The sequence below is a fragment of the Mustela nivalis genome (genome assembly GCF_964662115.1).
Source record: "Mustela nivalis genome assembly, chromosome: 18".
NCBI classification, from domain to species: domain Eukaryota; kingdom Metazoa; phylum Chordata; class Mammalia; order Carnivora; family Mustelidae; genus Mustela; species Mustela nivalis.
This window is the reverse complement of record NC_139037.1, coordinates 26,042,487-26,070,314: the sequence shown is the minus strand read 5'-3', so window position 1 is coordinate 26,070,314 and position 27,828 is coordinate 26,042,487. Positions and strand designations below refer to the sequence as shown.

The 27,828-nt window shown below is 54.2% G+C and overlaps 1 protein-coding gene across 7 annotated transcripts in view; it reads right to left on the bottom strand.

Annotated features, from left to right (window-relative positions):
• The window catches only part of KIFC3 (kinesin family member C3), a 37,783-nt gene extending 11,575 nt beyond the window's left edge, over positions 1-26,208 (bottom strand). For 2 of the 7 annotated variants that reach the window (XM_082712108.1, XM_082712107.1), the window contains exons 1-7: positions 26,091-26,208; positions 21,726-21,930; positions 19,065-19,207; positions 13,895-14,033; positions 10,735-10,937; positions 778-843; positions 112-255 (exon numbers count right to left, since the gene is read on the bottom strand). In XM_082712108.1, coding sequence (XP_082568234.1) covers positions 112-255; positions 778-843; positions 10,735-10,937; positions 13,895-14,033; positions 19,065-19,207; positions 21,726-21,891 — 861 coding nt within the window. In that variant the 5' untranslated portion in view covers positions 21,892-21,930; positions 26,091-26,208. Of the gene's footprint in view, positions 1-111; positions 256-777; positions 844-10,734; positions 10,938-13,894; positions 14,034-19,064; positions 19,208-21,344; positions 21,677-21,725; positions 21,931-26,090 lie in introns of those variants that run through there. The other 5 variants (XM_082712110.1, XM_082712109.1, XM_082712113.1 and 2 more) reach the window with 4 other exon arrangements.
• Positions 26,209-27,828: the final 1,620 nt, after the last annotated feature.

Here is a 27,828-nt window from a genome sequence, read left to right as displayed (position 1 = left end):
AGCAGACAGAGGGAAGGGCAGACAAGCAGGCAGGGGTCATGGTGAGGAACCAGGTTCGCCGCTGGGGACCCAGCCCTGCAGGAGCAGCTGGGGCCAGGCCAGCCTGCTCACCTGGCTGTGCTCGCAGCCCGTGCAGGGGGCCGCCGGCTTGGCCCGCAGCTCCTGCAGCTCGGCCTCGAAGCGCCGCATCTCCTGCCTCAGCCGCTCATTCTCCGCCACCAGCAGGTCGCGGTGCTTCTCCAAGTCCGTGCCCCCCTGCAGAGAGCCAGAGCACAGGGGGCGCATGGGGCCTGGGAGGACCTGGGCAGCAGAGAGCGGGGAGATGGGGTGGGGAGCAAGGGCAGGGGAGAGAACAGGAGAGGAAGAAAAAGAAAGGCGGGCAAGGGAGGGAAGAGAGCAGGAGCTCAAGAGGGACATAAGGCGAAGACAGAGGAGAGAAGGGGAGCCCGAGGGACGGCCTTCACCCGCCCCTCTCATTCTATTTTCCTGAGTGTGAAAGTAACAAGAGAGTCGTATTTATACACAGACTTCACACTCCTCTTTTACATCAGCAGACGAGAAGTAACCTCCCTCCCTTTGGCAGTCACACGGTTTCGAGGGCCTAGTGAGTGGTGACAAGTATTCGGGGCCGACTGGCAGTCTGCTGGCCCCCACCCAGGCTGGACAGGAGGGCTCTGCAGAGATGGGGTCCCGCACCCCATCCGGAAGGGTCAGACTGCACAAGGCCGGGTCAGCCCCCCACAGCCCCCACCTCGGGATGGTGGTGTCGAGCCTCACCAGCTCTGATCGGAGGCGGCTCACTTCCTGGGCCTGGCTGATGAGCTTCTCCTTCAGGTTTTCCACCTACGGGCACAAAGCCACGGTCATGGTGAGCCTCGTTCCTCACCTCCAGCCACACCCAGGCCTGATCTCTCAGCCCCCACCCCCCATCAGCCCTCCCTGTGTTCAAGCATCAGGGTACGCCTGGGACTCCAGGTGAGAGACACCTGCCCTGTCCTGACAGCCTTCAGTACCCTCACCCAACACAAGACCCAGGGAGCCCAGGCTCTCAGGAAAGTCGGGAGCAAGTAGAGCAGAGGTGACCCCTGCACCACTCGGAGCCCACGCCAGACTCAGGCTGACCCTCAGGACCCCTGCCTCGCACTGGCCCTTCTGTGTCCTCTGTCTACTTAGGTATTTGTAACTTTATATTCTTTTTTTCTTAAAAGGGCTCCCAAATTGTATAAACTCCAGACACTATAAAACCTAGATTGGTCTTTGCCCAGAACCTAGATTCTTCCATTCAGGGGGTTCTTAGCAAGTCAGCCTGTGGAGACAGGTCTACCAGGGACCAGGGCACATCTCAGACCTCTGTCCCCGCCAGCTCCCAGTCTGCCTTGCTGGAGAGCTGGGGCCAGCAGAGAAGGGGGTGCACACCCTGTCACCCTCTGCTGACTGCCCTCCCTGCAGGCCCCAGACCCTGACTCTGCATCAGCCCCTCTCCAGGAACCTCTCAGTAAGTAACCCAAAAACACAGCTGAAGACTTTGGCACCAGTGTTCCTCAGGGCATGTCTGGACATCTTCTTCCAGAACATTCTGTGATGACTGTATCTGACCGCACCTCACCTTGAAAAGGCCCAGGGAGTCAGACTCATTCTGTGGGGGGCTAGGAGGTGGGTTTTCCCCCAGCGGGCCACGAAGCTCTGGGTTCTTATTACTAAGCAACAGCTGAGGAAGTCCACTGCCTGCAGGCGCCGGGCCAGCCAGGTATGGCAGGTAAGGGTTTATCACAGCTCCCCATTTTACACAGCTGAGATGTCATCCGTGGTCTGTGAGCAGCACAGGTAGCTGCTCAGTCTCCCGGAGTGGGAGAGGACGGCCTCTGCTCCCCCAAGCAAAGCTGGTGAGGGAGGAAATATGGACGACAGCCCAAGCCTGCGCTGCTTCTCTGCGCCCTTCCTCTGAGAGCTTGCATGAGCGAGGGACCACTGGCAGAAGGCCCCCTGTTACTCCTTAGCCACGAAGCCGGGGTAACCTCAATACCCAGCGTCAGGGGGATGGTCAGGTAGGTCACGGCGGGTGCTCACACGGGCCGTTGTGGTTACGGTTGTTTGTCGGAAGTTTTGACCTGGAGGAAGACCCCTCAACACACTAGGTCAAAAGTCCAGAAGCAAAACTGTGAATGCAACAGCCAAAAGTGATGGTCTCTGGACTGTAGAATTACACCCAATAAATTCTTTGTGCTTTTAGGCAATTTTTAAGTCTCAAGTAAGAGGAATTCCTCTCACACTCCCCCATCCTGAAATAGATGGATCTATTTCCCTTTGAAAGATTGGGGTGCACCTGTCCCCCATCCTTCCCTGGGAAATCACCCCAGGAAGACCCACTTGCACTGAGCGTGCCCCAGACCGCTTCCTCAGCACCGAGCAGGCGTGCTCTGACCTCGCTCGTCCCTAACGCTACTGGCACTCAGACGTGGATGAGGCAAAAGTGGGGTTCTCCAGGGTTTGCTTGGGGGGCCAGGAGGCCCGCCTGCTGCCTGCCTGCAGCCCAGGCTCCTGCTCTCTTCTTGCATCACAATCAGAACTCTGGGTGCTCCAGGGCTCTGCCTGGAATCCCTGAGGTGTGCCCCAAAAGGAACTGTCTACAAAAGGCTGGGGTTGTGGGTAGGGGGTTGAGGAAGAGGCTGTCAAACACTCTTTTCGTCAGAGGTGTCAGTCATCTCCTGGCTCCTGGCTCGTCTCCAACAACAGGGTGGGGTGGGGTGGGGTTGGGGGCACAGGCCACCAACACTGTGGGTGGTCCATCAGGCCCAAGCCACTCTGTGGTACGTGGCTCAGGAGCGGGATGGCTGCCCTCCACCCAGAAGGCTCTGCTTCAGGAGTGGTGAGGGCACCCTTCACACACCTGCCCCAGCTGAGTCCGACGACGTGGTGCCTGCATCTGGAGGAAAAGAGGGGAGGGACCCTCTCTGTTAGCCCTCAGAAGTCCCGCCCCCAGCAGGTGACTGGCACACACTAGATACTCAGTAAACCCCTGAATAACAACAGAAGCGCAGCACGCACACTCCTGAGTGCAGAGAGCCAGGCCAAAGGAGAAGCAGGCTCCTGGCAGGCTGCCCACGACAACCCCAGGGCGGAGGAAGGGACCAGGACCAGGTCTGTGCAACACCCCTACCCAGGCTCAGGCTCCCCGGCAGCCAGAGAAACTGGATCACGGGCCTGGTGCGGAGGGCCTCAGTGGGAGCAGGGTGCTGGGGCCTGTCTGCCACAAACCCACATTTCTGTGTCTCAGCAGAAGTAGGCTCGGAGGAGGGTGGGGCTGCCCTCGCCAAGGGCTGTGTTCGAGACTGTCTGCTCCCACCGGCGGAGACAACCTGCTGATTACCTCCCCACCTCCCGCCAAGGCCGCCTCACAGTCACCACAGCTGTCGTCTAAGGAAAAGAGGGCTCTCTCAACGGCAAGATCAAGGCATGGCTGAGCTGAAAGGGCAAGAGGTCCTGGGATCCAGAACACCTCAGTGAAACAGAGGCCAGAGGGGCATCCCCGGGAAGCACCGCATCCTGTCCCCACATACATCCCCTCGCAGGACACCCGACTCCCGGCCACATGCCTGCTCACTGTGCTTGTCTGGCCCCATCCAGCCTGCCCTGCCCACCGCCAAGTGTTCACATCGGAGTCCTTCTGCCAGTGAGGGGCAGCTGAGCTCCTGGGTTCTCAGGGCAGACGGCCCAGCTTTCTAAAATAGACATCACCCTACCCCCTGAGTAACCTTGGAAAAGTCTCAACTCTGCCTCATGGGGCTAATGAGGCCACCCCTGGGAGGATGTCTGGAGGATTAAGTGACATTAAATGAGATAATACATGTAAAGCACTTAATGAGTTCTATTGTTAGAATGAAGGCCCCTGAAGGCAGAGATATTGGTGTCCTGTGTGGGTGCCACACTGCCTGTGCCTAGGACAGCCCCTGGTACACAGCAGGAGAAAGAATGCTGAGTGCACGAGAGGCAGAGCAGAGTCTCCGAGTGAGGCTGTCAGGCAGGGTGTGGGGCAGGAGGGGTGCTGGAGATGAGGGCAGCCAGCGCTGGGCACCGGAGGAAGGACGCTGGCTTCCGCCAAAGGCAGGATCTGCTACGAGGCCCCAGGCAGTGGGTGCCACACAGGAATGGCGGCCCAGAGAAGCCACGTCTTCCGGTATTTTCTGACAAAATAGGAAGTCCAGATTTTTGTGGGAATTTAGCCAAGGCTTAAAGATTGACAACTAATCTGATTACAAAAAAGCAGGCCAATTAGAACTAATAAGCGAACTCAGCAGAGTCACGGGATACAAAATCAACACGTAAAAATCAGTGGTTCCTCAGGGTGCCTGGGTGGCTCAGTCAGTTAAGGGGCCAACTCTTGGTTTCAGTTCAGTCCTGATCTCAGGGTGGGGAGATCGAGCCCTGCTTGTCCCTCTCTGTCCTCTGCTGCTCTCCCCATGCTCTCCCCCTCTCTCAAATAAATAAAATCTTTAAAAAAAAAAAAATCAGTTGTGCTGCTACACACAAACAATGAATAATCTAAAAGGGAAATGAAGGAAACAATTCCATTTACAATAGCATCAAGGAGAATAAAATAGGAATAAACTTAATCAAGGAGGCAAGAGATCTGTACATTTAAAACTGTAAAATGTTGTTGGAATCGATTAAAGACACTGATAAATGGAAAGACAGCTTGAGATGCCTGGGTGGCTCAGTCAAGTGTCTGCCTTGGGCTCAGGTCAGGATCTCAGGCTCCTGGGATCCAGCCCCATGTCGGGCTCCGCTCAGCGGGGAGTCTGCTTCTTCCTCTCCCTCTGTCCCTCCCCGTGCTTGTACTCATTTGCTCTCTCAAACAAATAAAAACCTTAAAAAAAAAAAAAAAAAAGACACTCCATGTTCACAGACGGTCATTATTGTTAGAATGTCAGTATTACCCAAAGTGACACAACGCAGTCCCCATCAAAATTTCAATGACATTTTTTGCAGAAATAGAAAAATACACCCTAAAATTCACATGAAATCTCAAAGGACCCCCCCCCCCACCCAGAGCCAAAACATACTTTGCAAAAGAAGAGAAAGTTGGAGGTCTCACACTTCCTGATTTCAGAAGTTACTCACGAAGCTACAGCAATGAAAATAATGACGTATTGGCACAAAGACAGACATAGAGACCAATGGAATAGAACAGACAACCCAGAAATAAGCCTTCACGTATGCGGTCAACTGCTTTTTGACAAGGGCATCGGGGCCATTCAATGGGGAAAAGACAGTCTTTTCAACAAATGGTGCCGGGAAACTGGACATTCATGTGCAAAAGAATAAAGCTGGACCCTTGCTTTACACCACAGACAAAATTAATTCGAAACAGATCAAAGACCTCAACGTAAAAGCTAAAATTATACAACCCTTAGAAGAAAACATAGAGGAAGACCTTCACAGTGCTGGGTGTGGCAGTGCTCTCTTGGATGGGACACCAACAGCAAGGCAACCCACAAGAAAACAGATAAGCAGGACTTCATCGAAATGAAAACCTTTTGCGCCCTCAAAAGACACCATCAACAGAGCAGAAAGGCGACCCATGGAATGGAAGAAACTGTCTGCAAATCATATACTGATGAAGGGTTAATATTCAGAATACGACAGAACTACGACACAACCGCAAAAACAAAGAAACAAAACAAAACAAAAAATCCCACCAAAACAGTTCAGGATGGGCAAAGGACTCGAATGGCCACGTCTCTAAGGAAGACAGATACATGCTCAACGAGCACGCGACAAGAAGCTCACACACGAGTCATGAGGGGGATGCTAATCAAAGCCAGGATAAGATTCTACTTCACACCCATTATGATGGCTAGTATTTAAAAAAACAAACAAGCTCTCAGAAAGTAACAAACATTGCTGAGAATATGGAGAAACCAGGACCTTTTGTGTGTTGCTGGCGGGAATGTGAAATGGTGACCCTGCTGTGGAAAGCAGGACGGTAGATTACTCAGTTTTAACTAGAACGACCATGTGAGCCAGCAATTCCACTTCGGGGCATTTACCCAAAAGGAATTAAAATATCTTGGACACCCTTATGGTTGTAGCAGCCCTATTCATAATAATGAAAAAGGGCAAGCAACCCTAGCGTCCAATGATGAATGAATGGATAAGCAAAGCATGGTGCATCCATACAAGGGAATATTATTCTGCCTCGAAAAAGAAGGAAATCCTGGGGCGCCTGGGTAGCTCAGTCAGTAAAGCCTCTGCCTTTGGCTCAGGCCATGATCCCAGGGTCCTGGGATGGAGCCCTGTGTTGGGCTCTCTGCTCAGCGGGGAGTCTGCTTCCTCCTCTCCCTCTGCACCTCCCCTCTGCCTTGCACTCACACACACCCTCTCTCAAACAAATAAATAAAATCTTTAAAAAAAAAAAAAGGAAATCCTGCCGCTTGCAGCAGCATGGATGAACTTGCAAAGCATCATGGTAAGTGAAATAAGCCAGTTCCAAGAGACAAATACTGTGATTCCACTTACATGAAGCACCAGGAATAGCTACATTCATCGAGGCAGAGAGTAGAATGCTGGGGAACAGGGGCTGGGGGAGAGGGGTGTGGGAGTAGGTAGTATTTAAAGGGAACAGTTTCAGGTCTGCAAGGGGATAAGAGTTCTGGGCATGGATGGTGGTGCGGGCTGCAGAGCAGTGTGAATGTATTCATACCCTGAATTACACACCTCAAAACGGCTGACATGGTAAATGTTATGTTAGGTGTATTTATCACAATGTTTTTAATGGTTAAAAAAAAAAAAACATGGAAACAAGACGTACTTGGTGGCTGATCTAGGCCGCCAGTCTGTAGCCTCTAAGCACAGTTTTTTAAGATTCTACCTTGAGGTTCAGGGGCAAAGAGAGGGGAGTGCAGTGTGGGCATGTGGACCGCTGGCAGCAGCCTTGGGAGTGCAGAGGCCACTGCTCCAGGGACATCCACAAAGGAGAGGGAGCTTGAGGTTGCCAGGATGTGGCCTGGGGCTGTTGTTGCCAATGCTGGGGACAGTCATCCAGACCTGGGGACAGTTATCCAGACTGGCCGCAGCCACAGGTTGGTTGCCAAGCCAAGACCGGTGGCCTCTGTGGCCTAGGTCAGCCAGAGGCCCGAAGACCAAGGACCTTTGGTCCGACTGCTCCCCACAAGGAGACAGTGGGCTCCCGGGAAATTCAAATGTCACCATGACATTGATCATAGTGATGCCACCAAAGACTCCCGCAGCCACACAAGCCCAGGTCCCAGCAGGATAATGGCAGCCCCCTTTACTAAGTCATTTTGGTCTGTAGGGCACAGGGGCTCCCTAAGATCATCCCTTTGAACCCCCAATTCTGTGAGGGAGATACCATTGTTATCCCCACTGTCCAGGAAGAAAACGGAGGTTCCAAGAAATGAAGCTAAGCCTTAGTTAAGCAACTCGTTCAAGGTCACCTGACCACTAAGCAGTGGACGTCAGATTGAAACTCGGGTCTGTGGGGACCCCCAGGGGGCCCTCAAACTCAACTGCCGGGGCTACACTGCCTTTCAGGAAGAGCATTGTGGGAAGGCAGCCACGTTCAGAAGGCAAGTAAGGTAAGGCTGGGAACAAGGCACCGTGAGCGTGAGGCAGAGCGTCCCCCATTTCTTTTCTTGGATGAGCAATACTGAGAAGGGCAGGAAGGTCGATCTGCGTGAAACCCCAGTGAGGCCGACAGGACAGCAGAGCAGCAGAAGTGATACCTCACAAGGCACAGCGCTTTTCCGTCCGCTTTTCCGTCCGTCTCATGACTGATCTGTCCGGGAACCATGGGGCAACATGGATGAGGCCCGGTTCAGAGCGCCCAGCTAGCGCTCAGCCCCGCCAGGACTAGAACTTTGTTTGTGTGCTTTCAAATCCAAGCTCTTCCCAGTAAAGACGGTAGTGGTCACAGCAGCATCAGCTCTATTGGCTCATCTCATCAGATGCTGTGAGTCCATTTTACAGATGGAGGAACTGAGGTGCAGAGTGGTAATTAACTAGCCCAAGCTCACACAGCTAATTGAATATCAGTGCCCAGAGTCAGGATTCGAACCCAGCTCCTGGCCCAAGTGGTAGGACGGAGTGCTACAGAGTTGGACCCTCTGAAGAGGAACCCAGAGACCTAGAACTTCAGGGACATCCCCTGAAGTTTTCAGTGAGGAACTCTCAGTGAGGAAGTTTAAGGATCAGACTCGAGAAAAGAGGAGGAACCATTTGGAATTCTCCCAATCACCCAGGGAAGCCAGGGGTGGGAGAGGACAGGGGCTGGGAAGGTCTGGAAAGCGAGGGCACGAAGACACCGGGAAGGCTGAGATGCTTCACCTTCAACTTCCCCTGTAAAAAGGAGATTTTGCTAAATGGGGTGCCTGGGTGGCTCAGTCTGTTAAGCGTCTGCCTACAGCTCAGGTCATGATCTCAGGGTCTGGAGATCAAGCCCTGTCCTCCATTGGGCTCCCCTCCCAGAGGGGAGTCATCATCTTCCTCCCAAGCCCTGACTTGTGCTCGCTCTCCCTCTCAAATAAATAAATTAAAATCTTTACAAAAAAATAAAGAAGTAAAAGAAGAAAAAAAAAATTTAATTTGTTGAAAGTTATGAAAGGGGGCGCCTGGGTGGCTCAGTGGGTTAAGCCTCTGCCCTCGACTCAGGTTATGATCTTAGGATCCTGGGATCGAGTCCCGCATCAGGCTCTCTGCTCAGCAGGGAGTCTGCTTTTCCCCCTTCTCTCTCTCTCTCTGCCTACTTGTGATCTCTGTCAAATAAATAAATAAAATCTTTAAAACAAAATAAAATAAAATAAAGTTACGAAAGGCCATGTACTGTTATGATTTCATTTCTATGAAATGTTCAGGAAAGGCAAATCCATACAAACAGAAAGCAGATCCCTGGTTGCCAGGGGTTGTGGTGGCAGGGAAAAGGAGAGTGATGAAATAGGTCTTTTTAGGGAGATGAAGATGTTCTGAAATTAGATGGTGGTGATGGTCAAATCACGGTCTTAATATACTTAAGATCTTTAAATTGTACACTATAGAGGGGTGAACTTTATGGTATGTGAATTATATTTCAGTAAAGCCCTTTAAAGAAAAACTTTTTTAAAAATAAAGTGCCAGGACAGGGAAAGAAGAGCTGCTGCTAAGTTCCTGCCACAGGCCAGGCATAGCCTGCAGGGTGTGAGCCCTAGACCAGCCCCCAGGCCCACAGGGCTAACCAAACCGTGGTTCTGCCCCTGTACTCATCTTGCTCCTCCTGCCACAGTCCCTTCGCACAGAACCCTCTCAGCTCAGAACCCACTTCCTCTGCTTTGTGCCAGACCTTAGTTCCAGCCCTACTTTCTCAAGGAAGCTGTACCTGACCTCCCTGACAGGTCCTGATGTCCGAGACAAAGGCCTCTGGTACAAGCCCTTATGCCCTGTGTATGCCCACCTGCAGAGCCCTTATTACTCTTCTAACTTAACATGCGAGCATGTAACAAATATCTGTCTTCCCCAAGATGCTAGACCGCAGCCTCTGTAGGCCAGGGAGCACCTGCCCATCTGGATGTCCCCAGTGGTTAGCCTGGTGCCCAGCACATACCAGGCACTCCACAAACATCTGAGGGCAGGAGGCAGAAGGGTGATACGGGAGGCAAAGAGACACAAAGCTAGTGTGTGACCCTGCCTAGAGGAGCCCCCAAAAATGAGGCAGACAGGCCCAGAGGCAGCAAACAATGGTGTCAGTGTCGCAGAGGGAGACACGAGCACTAGGGACGCCCCAAGGAGGCCCGCCTAACTCCCCAAGGGGCAGGTGGTCAGAACAGACAGCTTTTGAGAAGAGGAGACACTGGTGCCCTGGGGGAAAATGCTGCATTGATAAAGTGCCTAAAGGTAATCTGCTACTCCCTAGAATCAAGAACAAGTCATAGTACTCAGTGATGTGCCCCCAAGCAGAACATCCACAGGCTGGGTCACCAGAGAGGAAGAACTTGGCTCTACCTGAGGTCAGGCCTCTCAACAGAGAGCCCTGGGCCCTGAGCTCAGGGCACAGATCCGAGGCAGAGATGACATAGAGACAGGGTGGGGGGCTGTGGGGAAGTGCGGAAGGTCAGACAGATACAAAAGACAGATGCTGACCAGGGCAGTGGGGAGCTGAGCCCCTGGAGAGGGGCCTCAGGGCCCATGTGCAGGTGGGGGAGGAGAGCCCAGGATGAGCCCCAGAGGGCACGTGGCTCAGAGTCTGCACGCATTTCTCTGGCCAGCCAAGGAAGGAGATGGTGTTTGCCAGCACACACCCGAGGTTCTCCCTGGCCTCTGTAGACCTGAGAGCTCTTCCTCCCATGTGCACTCACACCAGCTTCTCCTTTCCTCCCAGTCTTCCCTGGGGTGACCTCTGCAGTGAGTTCTGTCCACCTGGGACTGCCCAGTAGCCAGACAGGGTGGACTCTGCCCCGGCTGCAGAGTGGAAGCATCCCTGTCTATCCCAGCTCCTCGCACACCTGCACTCATGGCCTGCATTTCTGGGAAGCAGGAGGAATGGGGTACAAGGAGGAACAGGAGGGAGACCCAGGCCTCTGTTTCTTGCCACCTTGCCCTCTCTCACGTTCCTGAGCCAAGGGAGGGGACCCTATCTGTCTGTCATGCCAGCGGCCCAGTGGCTTGGTTCCAGGGGCCCCGAGCAGTGTCCTCTGAGCTGCTCCACGGTGGGCAGTGGCGTCTGCCCACCCCGTCCTTCCCAGGTACCTGGTTCTGCGGCTGGGTGGAGGTGGCTTGCTGGTCACTGTCTTGGAGGGCCAGCCTCTCCTGCATGGCTGCCAGCTCCTCCTGCAGTCGGGCTTTCTCCTCCTGCAGCTGGGACATGGCCTCCACCATCCTATGCATCATGGGGGCCGCACCCGGTGGCCCCCCCAGGCTCGAGCACCTCCCGCTGCCAAAGAGCCGCCCACCTAAGAGCAAAGTAGTGGCCAATCAGCAGGATGGAGAGGACCCACCCTGGCTGAAGTGCTGGGCCCGTCGGGGCGGGGCCGACCGTCCGGGATGGGGCAGGGATGCAAGTCAATGGGACAGGGGACAGGGACAGCAGCAGCAAGGTGGGGGCGAGCCAGGGGCTCCGGGGCCTGCCCGAGAGGAAGCCACGTCCGTGAGCATCTTCTGTGAGACAGAATTACCTGGATCAGGACTTAGGAAAGCAATTTTCACCTTACACCCCTCAGAGCATGTGCCCTAGGTCTGACGGGCCATCCCCTCTCTGTGGCCAGGCCGCAAGGAATCGCAGCTGACAGAGACACAGTTCTGGCCACAGTTGATGAAGAGTCTGGGGTTCTCTTCCCAGAAAACCCTGTTCTTGGGAGAATATGATTTCTTTAAACTCAAAGCCCCTACCTAGAGTACAGGAGAGAGGCAGAGGCTCCCCCAGCCTGTCACCTGACCTCCGCAGGGAGTGGTCACTTCACACAGAGAAGGCGAGGGGAGGGTGTGCAGGTGCAAGGGACAGCCAGACCAGGACACACGGACACAGACACAGCACGTGAGCAGGAACACTGCTGGGCCCGCTGCAGGGCCGATGCCTGCGCTGAGGACAGGGACCACACAGGCAGGAGGAAGTGATAAATACCGGGGGGGGGGGGGGGGCCTCGGCCTGAGTCCTCCTCCTCCCACGGCCTTCCACTGTCCTGTCAACAGGAGCCGGAGAGAGACAGATAGACGGACAGAAGGACAAAGACAAAGAATCAAGGGCCATGACCTGCCAATATGTCCTGGGATGCATGTCATAGCTTGCTTGGAGGACACCAAGAAAGGCCACCGTCTCTGCGAGGAGCTGGGGGTGTGCGGGGTGGGGCAGAGGAGAGGCTGTGAGGGCCGGAGATTTGCCTCTCCCCTTTAGTAGTTCAGTCGAGGACCCGGCCAAAGCCCCAGGAGGCAGAAAGAAGTGACCCAGAGTTTAGTGTGACAAGTGGCATCTGCTGATTCCAGGTCTCCACTCCCTATGATACACCCCCAGAGCCACAGCTGAGAGGCAGGACGCCCAGGGGCTCTGTGCACACCCCTGCTGGCAGCTTCCACCCACCGGGAGGCAGCAAGCGCACTCACGCTCACCGAGACTTCAGAGAAGCCACAACAAAGCTTCCGGGCTGGGCAGGATGTCTCAGACCTGTCCCCAGGAGGTTGGACCCTGAGGACGCTCAGGTCCCACTCTCAAGAGAGCAGGCGAAGCACACACAGACTGGCTGTTCCCTTTCTCCCAGTCCCTTGGAATAGCTACAACTCCAGACTCCCGGAGAGCTGGAGCAGGCTCGTCCCGGCTGGCTCGTGGCCCTGGCCGTGGGGCCTGCATGTGACGCAGCAGGGGTATCACACACACTTGGCCAAGGTTCTGCTCTCTGTTCTGGAGAGAGTGAGGTCAGATGGATGCTTCCAGGCCTGCACACGGGGATGCCATGAGCAGCTTGTGACCAGCACGGCCCTCGGCCCTGTGCAGACTGCTGTGGTGAGGTAGGGAACACTCTGGACTCAAGATCCTGGGAGCTAGTTCTGCCACCTATGAGGCCCTGGGGTTCTCCTCTGCAAAATGGGGACACCGATCCTTGCCCAAAGAGGCAACCTTGGAAAAGAAGCCCGGATTCCATGAAAGATGGATAGAAGTGAGTGTCACCCAACAGGCCACAGGGCTGGGATGAGACATGGAATCATTTTTCTCGTCCAGGGCACTTGAGAAGGTTCTGAGACACCCACAGCGTGGGTTCATCCTGACCTCAGCACAGGAGCACAGCCAGGGGAGCTGAAATGGGGCCTGGAGAGCACTTGCTAGGGAAGAAAAGACCTTGAAGAAGTTAAGGGAGATCAGAAGTGGAGGGAGAGGGGAGGTCAAAGGGGCCCTTGGGGACAAGGAACGGAGGGGCCTTCCCGCTGAGAAGGCTGCCTGCCTCTCTTAGTGAGTCAGTTGTCAGTGCAAGTTGTCACAAGGGAGCGTGTGTTGGAGACCCTGCCTGCGCACTGTCTCTCACGGCCACCCAGGCACAGGGACACAGAGGGCCGGCCCTGGCCCCACTGACAAGACTTAGTCCCCATTCTTCCCAGGACCTGATCTCTCTCTTCTCCACAAATTAGGAGAGCTGACCTGACTGGCTGGACAGTGCACCCCTTCCCAAGGCCGGTCTGCCTACACAGCGGAGAGACCCCGGCACCAGCCCCTGAATGCCAGACAGGCGACCACAGCTCTGGAACAACCCCAGACAAGGGAGTGGCAGAAAACAGAACTGACAGAAACACCAATCAACCCCTGGTGACTGGGGGAAGAAAGAAAGAGAAAGCTTTTTTCTCCACACATTCTTGGCCGTCCCCTTTGGCTCTTTGAGGATGCTTTTTTCCCAATTACTGCTAAGCTCAGGTTTCCTGCTAGGGAACCCCACGAAGGGGGCCCATAGAATCTTCCAGAACCAGTCATCCTGGACAGAGAAGAAGGTAGCCACCAGCTCCTCTACCCCGGCCTCGTGGCAGTAGGTAAAGCCCTGTCCTAGAGCCCATGGGTCCCCGATGGCTCCACAGAGAAAGGAGATGGGTTCCAGCCTCTGTCTATAGGCTGCGGCATCTTTGAGGCTGCCACCGTTGGTCTGCTTTTGACGGGCACTGGGGGAAAGACAAAATGTAGGGAAATTCAACCCCAGCCCACACAGGCCTCTCATCCCTGGATGGGGTCCTGGTGGCACCGGGAGGGGGCATCCCTGGAATAGGGGTGGGCAGGCTGGGGTCTCTGAGCTCCATGTCCAGGTGGCCAGGACTTGGCCGGGTCTCCTCCAAGTGACGAGGACAGCGATGTGGGGACCGCTCAAATGCCACAGCAGCCTCCCCTCCAGGGCCAGCTTCAGCGGGGACTGTTCCAGGTTGGCGGGCAGGCCTGCTTTACCTGTTTTCTCTACATTCGTGGTGCCACCAGCTTCCTGGGCCTCCCGGTCCCGCCTGGGGGCCGGCGCCTGCCTCTTCGGGAGCTTCTCTTCTTTCGTCCCCTGACTCTTGTTCTCGCACCCCTTGTCCAGCAGGGCTTGCTGCCAAGACACAACCAGAATCCTCACGTGAAGGGGCCTGCAGTGCGGAGGGGGCCCCCCGAGCCCGAAGACAGTGTGCTCCTGGAGCTGGTGAGCACCCCGGGCCCAGGGATCCATCCCTTGCTGTGTGAGGACAACCAGGCCTGGGGTCCAGAAGAAATGTGTCCTGATGCCACGACGAGACAGTGGCAGCACATTTTTCTTGGCTCCTATGGGCAGCCGGCCATCTGCATCAGCAAACAAGGTTCTTGGGCACTTGGATGTTCTCACGGGAAGCTCGCTGGGCTGTCCCTGCAGGCTCTGTGGGGTGTGAGACACCGGGGCAACGGCCTGCTTGTTTCAGGCCCATGGCCCCACTATTTACAGGGCTGTCCGGCCCCACCAGGCACCCCACAATCTCAGGGAAACTCCCCCCCAATGATGTCAGCTGCCCCCACCTATAGACAGCACCAGTTTGGGATTGCCAAGAGGGAAGCACACAGATCCACTTGAACAGGGGAAGGCCGTGCTCCCTTCCATCTCCTGGTCAAGGAGAAACCAAGGCAAAGAAGGCTGAGGTAGAACAGACCAGTGGACAGGCTGGGAGAGAAGGGGGAAAGACAGAAAGAATAATCCAGAGAAAAATCACCTGCAGCTCACAAAGACATCCAAAGCAAGCCACAGAACCACATGCAGTGTGCAATCCCATTTGATAAGACAATTACACAGGCCTCAAAAAAAAAAAAAAAAAAAATCTGGGGAACTAGATAGACAATGGTTGTCTCTGGGAGGTCAGGTGATATGGCAGCTAGGAGGAGAAATGTGCCTCATTTAAACTTTTGGGTGAGTAAAAAGAAACTTAACCGGGGCGCCTAGGTGGTTCAGTGGGTTAAAGCCTCTGCCTTCAGCTCAGGTCATGATCCCAGGGTCCTGGGATTGAGCCCCACATCGGGCTCTCTGCTCAGCAGGGAGCCTGCTTCCACCTTTCTCTCTGCCTGCCTCTCTGCCTGCTTGTAATCTCTGCCAAATAAATAAATAAAATCTTTAAAAAAAAAGAAAGAAAGAAAGTTAACCATGAGAATATGGGAAGAAGGGAAAGGAAACTTTACATTTCATTTTGAACCTCTTCTTGTCATTTGTATTTTCAGCCTTATAAGCATCTACAGTGCTCTGTTTTATTTTTGAATGTCAACAGAAATTATCTGGGAAGGGGATTACAGATATATCTTATTTCATTTTTTTAAGTTTTATTTAAGTAATCTCTACATCCAACATGGGGCTTGATCTCACGACCCCAAGATCAAGAGTTGCATGCTCTTCTGACTAAGCCTGCCAGGCACCTCTACAGACACATTTTTGCATGTCTTTGTGCCTGCTGTATTTGAAACAAAAAACAAGTGCTGTGTTTGAAAGAATGCCCCAAGAAAGGGGAGCCCTCTTACACTGCTGGTGGGAATGCAAGCTGGTGCAGCCACTCTGGAAAAGAGAATAGAGTTTCTTCAAAAAGTTGAAAATAGAGTTACTCTATGACCCAGCAATCGCGCTACTGGGTATTCACCCCTAAGTTACAAATAGAGTGATCCAAAGGGGCTCGTGCACTCCAATGTTTATAGCAGCGATGTCCACAATAGCCAGACTGTGGAAAGAGCCCTGATGTCCGTCGACAGATGAGTGGAGAAAGATGTGGTGCATATACATATAATGGACCATTACTCAGCCACCCAGAAAAATGAGATCTTAGCATCTGCAGTGACATGGATGAAACTGGAGGATAAATGCTAAGCAGAGTAAGTCAGAGAAAGACAATTATCATATGATCTCATTGATACGTGGAATTTAAGACACAAAACATAGGATCATAGAGGAAGGGAGGGAAAAAAAATCAAATAAGACAAAATCAGAGAGGGAGGCAAACCATAAGAGACTCTTAACTACAGGAAACAAACTAGGGTCGCTGGAGGGGAGAGGGGGCAGGGGAACAGGGGCACTGGGTGGTGGGCACAAAGGAGGGCATGGAATGAGTACTAGGGGTTTCATACAACCGATGAATCACTGAACTCTATCTCTGAAACTAATGATATGTTAATTAATTGAATGTAAATAAAATTTAAAAAACATTTTTTTAGGGGCACCTGGGTGGCTCAGTGGGTTAAAAAGTCTCTGCCTTCGGCTCAGGTCATGATCCCGGGGTCCTGAGATCGAGCCCCACATGGGCCTCTCTGCTCCGTGGGTAGCCTGCTTCCTCCTCTCTCTCTCTGCCTGTCTCTCTGCCTACTTTTGATCTCTTTCTCTCTGTCAAATATATAAATAAAATCTTAAAAAAAAAATTTTTTTTATAAATAAAAGAATGCTCTGAGTCTGGAGTCAGAAAGCGCCAGGGGTGAAGCCTGGCTGTGCCTCGGGGGAGCTGTGTGGCTCTGGGCGAGTTACTTTCCTTCCCTGAAACTTCATTTTCCCCATTCTCAAAACAGAAACGTTATCAGCCTCCCAACACAGCTGGCGTGAAGGTTAAGCGGCAGGAACTTGTGCCAAGTTCTCAGAGCGGCCGGCACACAGTCAGAACCCGAGACTAGGTAGCCGTTAGCATTATATTCTTTCTGTATGTCTCCTTGTTGTTATTTTTTAAGTATTATTATTTTTGTAACCCCAAATCCAACAAACAGAGAAAAGAAAAAGGCCACATGAGCAGCCTCGGTGTTCACCATGTCTGACTCCCGCTCTCTCGACCTCATGTTCTGTTTGAAAAGGGAGGGTGGCGAGCAAAATCTCTTGTACATAGGAAAACTCCCCCCGACTTTATTTGGTCCCACCCTGTGACCAACTGCCACACCATCCCGAGCTGGCTTGTCAGCGGTGGCGGCGATGGCAGCAGCTGGGGGTTTCCAATTGCCGACCAGAGCAAAGGTTACACTATTTTTGGCCTGTTGGCCAAGCCACAGGAAGGGCAGCCGGTCCCCCGTACTCCTTACCCCCGGGGCAGGGACGGGGGTGGTTCCTGCAGTGTCTCCAGAGGGAGCATCCCAGGGTCTAACTACTGGAGAGGCTGGATAGGTCACCCCCCAGTGCCTGGGTCCCTCCTTCAGCCCCACAGCCCTGACCTCAGAGCACCGATAAACATAATGGGGCCCAGAAGGACACCAACATGCAAACTGGCTGCTGACAAAAGCTTCTCAGAGAATCGCAGCAGATCTGCTGACCCCAAGACTCGGCAGCCACCACAACTCAACACCCCATAATCAAAATTCAGGAAGACAGCCACCGCCCAATTCCAGGCGGCCGGTTTCTGACCACCTCCCGATTTAACTACCAATGGCTCAAGTCAGAGGGAAAAAAATGGGTTCTCTGGTTTCTTTAACTGTTCCCACACCAGACTTGCTTTTCTTGTAGACCGAAAGATAAAAGAAGGACCGTTTGGTTCAGTTTGCACATGAACCACACAAGAAGGGCCGGGAAGCTCTGAAGCAACATGAGACCCTAGGCCATGCTCAGATCAGGACTGGGAGCTGCAGGCCAGCCTGGTTTACAAGTTCCTTCTGCATGAGGAAGGCTATGCCCTCCCAGGGCAACCAGGTTTCCTGTCCCCCTATTTGCCCATGTCCCTTCAACGTGAGCCCTCTCCTATACCATCCGTCCTGGGCAGGGGGTCTTCGCAACACAACACCCTGAAATAACTCTGGTCCTTCGTGCAGAGAGTCAGGTCTATTTCTCTGCTTTGGAATGGGCCAGCACCTGGCATGGGGGTGAACTGTAAATACATTAGCAAACGTATTCATTTAAAAAGTGCAGCACCTGCACTGTTCTGACATTGCTCCAAGCTGTAGCTGTGTGCATGCAGAGATAGTTAAGGAGTTCACAGCAATCAGAAAGGATACAGAGGACTGACAGATAATTTATGGTAAACCCTGAAGCAGAATACTTTGCAGCAGTTTAAAAGAATGAGGGAGTTCTTTGTATAAGGACAAGCATGAAGAAATCGCCAAGATTTACTGTTGAGAGAAAGAGCTAGTCACAGGACAGTGTGTACAAATAAATAATAAAATTGTATAAATATAAGCAAGTGGTTACATAGGAAAAATACATAAACACCCAACTCTAAATAGTGGATTTCTCCAAGATACAAGGCTAAAGGAGGCATTCGGTTTCTAAATATCACATCCCTGTGTGAATTCTTTTTTTTTTTCTTTTTAGCGTAACAGTATTCATTGTTTTTGCACCACACCCAGTGCTCCATGCAATACATGCCCTCCCTAATACCCACCACCAGGTTCCCCCAACCTCCTACCCTCCTGCCCAGTGAATTCTTTACACTGTATGTTAGAAAGCTCATTGTGTTTAGCTATTCAGATCCCAGGTTGCTGTGTGACCAGTAGCAAGTTACTTAACCTCTCTGAGCCTCCATTACTTCATTCCTACAACTCAGATAAAACAGTAACTGGGTCTTGAGATTGCGGAATACTGACGTGAGATATACAACACATGGCCCCAGTGCCTGGTACAAAGTCCGTGTCCAATAAATAATAGTTATTAGTACTATCGTTATGTATTATCTGCACAACAAATACACAAATATACATAAAATTTGTCTTTTGAAAAATCACTTGATGATAACTGCAAGAGAAAAGAACCCAAACTTTGGCAAAATTCTTCTGTCTAGCTTTGGATTCCCATGTCAAATAGGAAATACACATATAGCCCCACGGACAACCATGCTCGAATGGGAATTAACAGCTACCCCCAAACCTGCCTGTTTTCCTAGTAGCTTCTCAGCGAAGGTCCCACATTTCTCACTTTAACACCTCAGCCGGGGTGTGGCTGAAAAGTTTCTGTCATCTCCTGTGAGATTTTCCCAGAGATAACCTAATAAAGCAAATTGCTCCATCTACGCAGGCTCGGGGCGGACGTGGTGTGAGGAGCTCGGCAAAGAGACTCAAGGCCCCCTGTTAGGGCTTCCTTCCCCAGACAGCCTGCTGGAGACCCAGCTGCAGAAGTTCACAGAGCTAAGGCCCACAGCCTGGCTTGGCCCATCACCTCTCAGAAGGCCCCAGTGCTTACCTGCACGGTCAGGTAGAGCCTGTGAGGGCTCCCAGGGCCAGCCCAGTCCACACTGAGGGCTCGGCACTGCGCTAGGGCCGGGCGGGCTGCACTTCGGGCACTGGAGTCCTCCTCACTGCTGACCAGGGTGTCTCTTCCACGCCCTGTCCCAGGACAGAGAATACAGGTAAGATGCTAGGCCCCTGGCTGAAGGCTGCTGGCCAGGACCCCTGGCTAGGGCCGCCGCTGAGCTCTGCTTCCCCATCGTCTGGGCCGGCCCAGGCGCGGCCAAGAGGGACTCACACGCCCTCACACGCCTGACCTACTCGGAGGAAAGGCCTGGCACCAGGCAGGGGCTGTGTGTGCTCTTTCTTCCGGAAAGCCACCCAGAGCTTCTCTTGAGGAAGTCACCTGAGACCTCTGGGGGAGGGGGTGTTCCCAGCCCTCCACAGTGGTCTCTAAATGAGTATTAGGGGGCTGGCACTTGCTCACATCCTCTCCAGAGAGCAGCAAAGGGAAGCCAATGCCAACCCAGCTGTGCCTGTCTTCCCAGGAGGTGCACTCCAGGGCGGTGGCTTTATTACCAAGGCCGCCTCTAGGGGGCGCTTTCTCCCCGGCCTTCCTAAACAGCAAGGGGGCAGGCTCCAAAAGCTTATTTGGGACCAGCTAAAGCACATCCCCTCCAGCCTCTGACACATTGCCGCCCTCACTGGACAGGAGAGAGAGCTGACCCTGGTATGGATATCCCGTGCACCCCACCTCAGCCCCCCGCCAGGGCCTTCCTCCCCTGTCTGATCCTCAAGTTTCCTTGCCAGCACTATGGGGTAAGGAACCAAGCTCAGAGTTCTGGGCTGAGGGTTACAATGAATGACACACATAATGTGCTCACTCTGTGCCAGACACACAGAAAGCGGCCACGGATGCAGGCCCTTAGGACCACAGCCGAGGGGGTGACTAACGCACCCAGGGTCACACTGAGCCAGTCCTGCCATCCCATGGGCTAGCCGGCATTCTGAAGGCAGAGGTGAGAGCTGGGGTGGGGGCGGAGAGGCCAGGGGTGACCAAGCTGGGTGACACCCTACTCAATGTTAGGCACTCTGCTTAGCACTTCACCCACGGGATTTCATTTGACCTTTGTCATGAATCGTAAAAGTGGATAAGCCTGCATGGTCATATGATCTTCCTAATACTCATTTAATAGATCAATATGCATGCGTGCCCACATCCACAAGATTGGAAGGAACTATATAAAATGTCCACTAGCAACCTTATAGGTGATTTTTATTGTCTTTTTTATACTTTTCTGTGCTTTTTATAGAGTTTTTTTTTCAATTTTTTTAGTTTTTTAGGTTTGAGTGATTTTTTTTTTTAGCCCCAACCCAAAGGAACGTGTTTTTGTCTTTTGCTTGTTTTTCCTTTTTCCTTCCTTCCTTCCTTTCTGTCTTTCTCTCTCTCTCTCTCTCTCTCTCTTTTTTTTTTTAACCAGAACAGCAATACTCATTCATATATATCACATCTGTAATCCTTAGGAAAACCTTGTGGAGCAGAGGTCATCTTCATCCCTTCCAGATAATTGAGGCTACCTGACCCAAAAGCCCAAGCTTTTCCCAGAGACCCCAGGGCCATCCCCAGCCTCACTTGTCCCCTGCAGAGACTTTGGGGGGTATCACTCTGGCAGCCACCACTGGCACAAGTGTGGTGGGAGAGAGAGGACTGAAGAGGAATTTTCTGTGTGCCCTCTCTGGGCCTCAGTTTCCCCTTCTTTACGGGGGTAGGCAGGGGCACTTAAATCTGATGGCCCAGAGGGACTCTGCTAGCTCAGACAGGCTGGTAACCTAAACCCCTTTCTCTGTAGGTCAGGAATAACAGACAGCAAGCCCCTCAACACACCTTGACTGAACACCCCTCTCTTCCTCCACACTTCAGGAAGGCTTGCCCAAGTTCAGCTCAGGAGACAGTCATGGGGCAGCCCCCCAGACCCGATGATCCAGCCGGCACCGGAAATCAGATGTGCCACTCACTTCTTGGCGGGTGAGGTGCCAGGGGACATGACCCAGAAAGGAGAGCTGGTGTTGACAGCTCTCCCAGGGGGACAGCGGGAGCCTGCACTCAGGGACTCCTTCACTGCCCACCTGCGTCGGGGCCCCTACAGGAGCCGACCCGGATGGCACCTGAAACTGAGCGCAGGGCACCCCAACTCGGCTGGGTGGCCTCGGTCGGCTCCTTGCGCCCCCCGCGGGCCGGCCGGTCGCGATCAGGTGTCAGCGCCCGCGCAGGGCACCGGGCAGCCACTTCACCTACCTTGTTTACCAGCTGCGGGCAGAAACCGGAGCGAGACCGCCAGGCTCGGCCAGGGACCAAGGACGCGCCTCCCGCGGAGCGCCCCCCGCCCCGCCGGGTGGAGAGCGCGTGGTTTGGGCGGTGTTGTCCCCCGGCTCCAGCGACCGCGTTGAAGTTTAACTCGGCGTCCGGGACCTCGCTTTACGGGCGGGCGCGGGGCAAGAGCGCCGGCGAGATTGACGCCCCGACTGCGACTCCGCGCCGGCCCGCGGGCTGCCCGGCACCCTGTAATTACCTGACAGCTCTGACTGAGCCTAGGAACTTGCGAGAAAGCCCGGCCTCATCTCTGCTATCTGGAGGAAGGAAGGGAAATAAAGAGGCATTTTAAAAATGCGGACTCACCAGTTCTCAACCTCCCCGGGCCGGTGTATGGGAAAGGGCGGGCGGCCGGGCTGGCGGGGGCGGGGCGAGCCATCCCGGGCTCAGGCTCCCCGGCCCGGCCCACTCTCCACAGGCCGCGCAGCGAGGGCGTGGCTCCCAGGTTCCACGGCCGGCGGGACGGGACCATGGCCCGGGGCTCAGCGGCCTCCTCTGGGCGCCGGGCGGCCTGCGGACAGAACAGGGAAGGCGAGGCTGAGCCGGCTGCCAGGCACCCGGAGCGGGGGCTGGGGGACAGATCAGAGCCCGCCTGCAACGGGGTCACCTGTTACCCGGAGCAGCAGCCCCAACTCCAATGCCACCTCCATAACCCCCGTCCCCTGCAAAGATCCCTGGGCTTGCGGGATGAAACAGAGCCTATCACCATTTCCGGGTGCTTCTTCCCAAGTAAGGAGGCTCAGAAGTGGGTGAGGACGCATCAGTTGTGTCAGCAGCACACTAAGGAGACCTCACATCTCAGCCCCTTCGCTGGAGGCCTGGCAGCCTGGAGGCGCACCAGGTCACAGCCCCACACGGAGGCAGCACGAGTCAACAGCATCTCCGTAAATCTAATCAGATTTAATTAGCATCTTGGTACTAATCAGGAAGGGCGGACTGTGGCTAGCGACAAGATAGGCTTATATGGACCAAATTCTCTTAAAGTCCACTCATGCTATTCAAGTCCCCTTCACTCTGTGCCTACAACTTGGCAGACAGTAAGATACAAAGATTCATTGCTTTTTCATCTAATAATTATTTATCTGGTGTCTGCTGTGAGCCAGGCACCTGCCGGGGGTCCTCTTTGATCAGGAGAGATGGGGAGCTCCCTGTCAGGAGGGAGGTAAGCACTTCAACAAACCTTCAAGATCTGAACAGGATGCAGGGAGGCACCAGGTGGTATGGGAGAAAGCGGGGTTTGGGGGGGATGGCCTGGATAGAAAGCCCCATGGGGGGATGCCTGTGTAGTGCAGTGGGTAAGGTCTGACTCCTGATTTTGGCTCATGTCATGATCTCAGGGTGTTGAGATCGAGCCCCAAACAGGGCTTCACACTCAGCGTGGAGTCTGCTTGAGATTCTCTGTCCCCCTGCCCTTCCCCCTTGTGCATGCTCTCTAAAATAAATAAATGAATCTTTAAAAAAAAGGAAAGAAAGAAAGCTGCATGGGTCCCTCTGAGCAGATGAACTGAGCAGATGAACAGGACAGACTTTAAGTCTTCCCCACACAAGTCTTTGTTGAACACCTATCATAGGTAAAGCAGCTGTGAGGACATTTAAAGTACCCAGCTACAGTCCCAGACTCAGACAGCAATGCTGTTAACAGAAGAAGCCAAGTCAGCTCAGAAAGGCAAAGTGGGATTTGCTTTCGGTTTTAAAAATTTTTTTTGTTGGGGGGGACGCCTGGGTGGCTCAGTGGGTTAAAGCCTCTGCCTTTGGCTCAGGTTATGATTCCGAGTCCTGGGATCGAGCCCCACATGGGGCTCTCTGCTCTGCAAAGAGCCTGCTTCTTCCTCTCTCTCTGCCTGCCTCTCTGCCTACTTGTGATCTCTGTCTGCCAAATAAATAAATTTAAAAATCTTTAAAATAAATAAATAAATAAATATTTTTTTTTTTGACAGGCCCCTGGCACTAGCTTGACAGGTGGGTACCCTGAAATGCGTGTATACATACCAGCCCGGGCTAAAGCCGGGCAAAGAGCAGGGCTGGGTACTCAGCTGGGAGGCTAACGAGGGTCCCAGCACCGCAGTGGAGGACACAGTCACCAAAGGTAACCAAGCACGGAGCTCACTCTGGGTGGTAAGGAACGCTGGAGAAGGACGGTCAGAGGTGGCGACAACACCAGGCAGGTGCGGAGTCCTCACAGGTGACCGGATGGTGGGGAGGGGTGGGGAAGCAGGGGATGGTCAGTTCCCAGCAAACAATGCCGTGGGGAGGTCAAACTGGAGAAAGCCCCGGGGGCTCTGGAAGGGGGCCCAGCCGTGGAGCCGCACAGAGGGCAAACCTGGGTGGGTCCAAGAGGTGGGTAGGGCTAAAGGAAGGGGCTGCTTTCTTCTGAGGGGAAGTTTGGCTAGGGTAAGGAGGGGAGGCTGAGTTGAGAGGATGTGGTATGTAGAATAGGAGGGATTCGAGCCTGCTGGGTGGACAGGGCCAGGATGAATGAAGCAGGGAGAGGCAAGAAGTTAGGGCATAGCGATGGGCAGCAGAAGATCTGATGACGGCAGTTCACACAGCCGGGCCCTAGAAGAATGCCAGGCTTACTGGCTAAGAAGCTTTGCTCTCTGCCTTCCTTGACTGAGGAAGACAACTTGGAGGAGGCTCCTGGGTACAGTATTACTGGACTGTGGGCTAGAGGATGGGGCGGAGGCTAATCCAAATATGTGGGCCAGCTCCATTGAGGGAACAAAGATGGACCCGTAAGGAGCAGAAGGAACCAGGAGGAAGCGCCAGATGTCCTTTTCTCTAGGTTGCTTGGCACAGAGCTGGGCACACGACCGACCCCAAGGACCAGCAGCCTAATGGAAGAAAGGCTCCACATGCCTGGAAAGGTAAGAGGGGCATTGAAGGTCGATTCCCTGTTTGAGAGAGAGGACTGTTAAAGAGATCAGCTTTGTCTGAGGGACGGGGACAGAAGGAGACAATGCTTCTGTGACTTTCTGGAAGGGAAGTTGGAGAGGGAGCCAGGAAGATAGCAGGAAGAAAGAGGAAGGGTGTGTGCAAGATCCTGAAGAGGAAAAAGCAGCTGGATTTAGAGCCAGTAGGGTGGAAAGGTCAAAAGTATCCAGGACCTCAAATAAGCCCAAGGCTGGGCGCTTCTGCCAACTTGGGACCCACAGGGTGGGACAACAGGGACATGGTGTGGAGTGGCTATGACCAAAAGCTGCTTCAGACCCAACTCTGCCACTTACTGGATGTGTGACCTTGGGAGAATTACTTTCTCTGTGCCTCATTATCTCCATCTGAAATGGGGAGAACTCCAGCTTATAGGATTGGTATAAGAATTAGACAGTGCATATATAAAGTGTTCACAACAATGCTGGCATATACAACGAACTCAAAATTTTTATTTTTCAGTCATCTCCCTCCCTCCAGTGGAGGGTGAGTGCAGAAGGTCTGGCTTGAGAAGAGGGAAAGATTTACCCTTTTTTGTCTAGACCACAGGAGTAGAGCTGTAACACCCCCCACCCCCGACCCCTGCTCTCTGCCAGACCAGGGATATTGCCATAATTTGAGGGACAGACCTGACAAGTGCCCAGATACTGCTGCTGGGGAGGGCTTAAGTCTCCCTGGAAGAGAAGGTCAGCAAGGTTAGACAGGGGCTAGCTAGGCCCTCCCCTGCACACAATCACAGGCCCTGGGTCTTCCAGGACAACCTAGACCTCAAAAACCTCCACTCCCATAAGAACAGCAGAACTCATCACCCTGAGTCCCTAAAGTCCAGTAACTGCAAATACAGGGCCCCATTCTGAGGCTGCATTCCTTGCCAATGACTCTCCCTGGCCAAGGAGACAGCTACTTTACCAAGGGCACGGGGAGTGTGCCTGGGCAGGGAGAAGTGCCCCCAGTCTCATGGGCCATGGAAGGTGAAAGGTCAGGGACAGCGGGGACCCACAATCTTGAGACAGGTATGCTGGGGGTTGGGTGGGAATACTTGAGAATTGAAATACAGCTTCCTTTTGAAGAATCTCCCAGGACCAGGCCCTTCACATTGCGCCAGAGTTCTGCTCTAACTCACAACAGGGGGTTGAAGGAGGTGGCTTTTGGCTTGCCCTCCCTCCTGGGATCCCCTGGGCTGCTGCTGTCACTGTCTCAATTTCCTACTGCCCAGGAGGGTACCCGCCCAGGCCTTCCTTCCAACCACAGGGCCGGCCTACACCCTCCCCTGCCCTGCGAGGGGAAAAGCGAACTGCCCAGGGAACGTACGTGGTGGGAGGGCTGGACACTGCAGCCTTCAAGGGATCCCTGGGGGGTGCGGGGAAAAATCTCCGCAAGAGGAGGGGGAGGCCTTGACTGACACGCGGTTCCCCCGGTCGGTTCCGGCTCTCTCGGGCCAAAGAGATGGGAAGGGGGTTCCCGAGGCTGCTGCGACCCCAGGGGACGTGCCGCCCCAAGCCGTGCTGCGAGCAAGGTCCTTGGTTCTGTCTGGACGGCGCGGGGTTCGGCGGGCGACCGCGCAGGGCTGCTTCTCCCGGGCCCGACCTTCCCCGCGCCCCGCAGCGGGTCCGGGCAGGGGAGGGGGGTCCTGCGGGTAGGGCGGGCCCGGACGCGGCACCCGGAACGGCGGGCCGGGCGGATCCCGAAAGCCCAGCCCGGCCCTCCTCCCCCGCCACCGGTTCGCCAGGGTCCCCGACTCACCGGCCTGGCAGAGGCAGGATCCCGGCGTCGCCGCAGAGCCCGGGGCTCGGCCGGACCCGGCCCGCCGGTGGGAGGCAGCTCCACGCCGCCGCCTTCTCGGCCCGCCCCGCTCCCGCCCCTCCCGCACACTTTCCACAGGAAATGATTAACTCGGGCCGCGGCGCGTTCCCATGGCAACTGGCTTTTGCCCAGGCGGGGGTCGGCGGCGCGCGCGCGCTCCCGCGCACTCTCCCGCGCGCGCGCCCACACTCACACGCGGGGCCGCCCACTCGGCGGACTCCTGGCTCCGCCCAGATGTTCCGGCTGGGCCCTGGGGGCCCCACGCTCCGCACACGCTAGCGCACACGTGCACGCACACCCACTGGTGTACACACAGCGTCATACGTGCTCGAGCTTTCGCCTGTGGGCTCTCGCACGCCGGTACACACGTCCCTCACACATGCCTTCACACATACTCTGGTCCGCAAGCGAGAACCCATCCAGTATTCACACACGTGCCCACGCTAGTCCTTTATACGTGCCTTTGCGCTTAAACTTACACTCTGACGCGCACATCCCCTAACCCTGGTGGTACAGAACTTTCCGCCCACGCTCGTTACTCCTCACACATACACTTCTCCCATGCTGTCCTTCACACGCCCTCACACACCAGCTCGTTTTCTGGACCTTCTAACACACATGCTTTCACACACGCACTCACACACTCTAGATGGCGCATGTATACACTTGCACATTCTCACACACTTTACACACGCGCTCACGTTATCGTCAGGTGCTCAGACGCACACGTGCGTCCCCACACATTGTCCGCGTGCACACTTACACTTGCTCACCCTCACACACATTCTTGCACACACTCTATGCCTCGTCCTCTGACACTCTAGTAGACACATCCTTTAAAACCCAAGTCCTCGCTTTCACTCCCACTCTGTCACGCTCTGGTAGCATGCATACACACACATCACACGTTATCACTCGTGTTTACACACACACATGTTCTCACTAGCTCTAGTAGGAATACACAGGCCCGGCTGCCTCCCCAGCCACAGCACCACTCCCGAATTAACATCTTCCAGGCCGTAGGGGTTTTTAAGGTAAAATCCTCCTCCTTTAAGCTCCAGTGAAAACCTGTCCAGAGTGCAACCACTGCAGAGCACGCAGCCCTCCCAGGGCCAGCCAGAAGTCCCTCCTTGGGGGATGTCTCCGAAGAGGCACAGGGAACGCCAGGGAGCCAGCCAGCCAAGCAGGGACAGCTGACCCAGAGGAGCCACTCTGTTCTTTGTCTCCCAAACAGAGGCGGCCTTTTACTCCCAAGCCTGCGCTGTTGTCCCCTCCAGGGTGCAGGAGGAGGAGAAAGAAGCTCAGAAGCCAGCCCAGTGCAGGCTGATGGTCCCACAGATAATCCGAGAAGGGTGAGCGCTTCACTTTTCCTGGTGTCTCAGGGGATGGCCCAAGAGGTGCAAGGAGGGGACTGGAGGGGGACACACAGATCAATGAAGGTTCTGTCTCCTGTCGCTGCCCAGGCACTGGGCTGGCAGTCAAGAATCTCAGCCGGAAACAGAGCCAAGGTCCTGGGCCTCAGATTGTTCTGGATGCCAGAACAGGACACTCACAATCCCCCTACTGGAAGTGGGCTAATGTGTGTTTTATTTTCTGAGACGCCCAACTGAAGGCCTAGTAGATGATAAATATCCCTCTCCTGGAATGGTTTCTTGGAGAGTTAGAGATTTCCAACTAC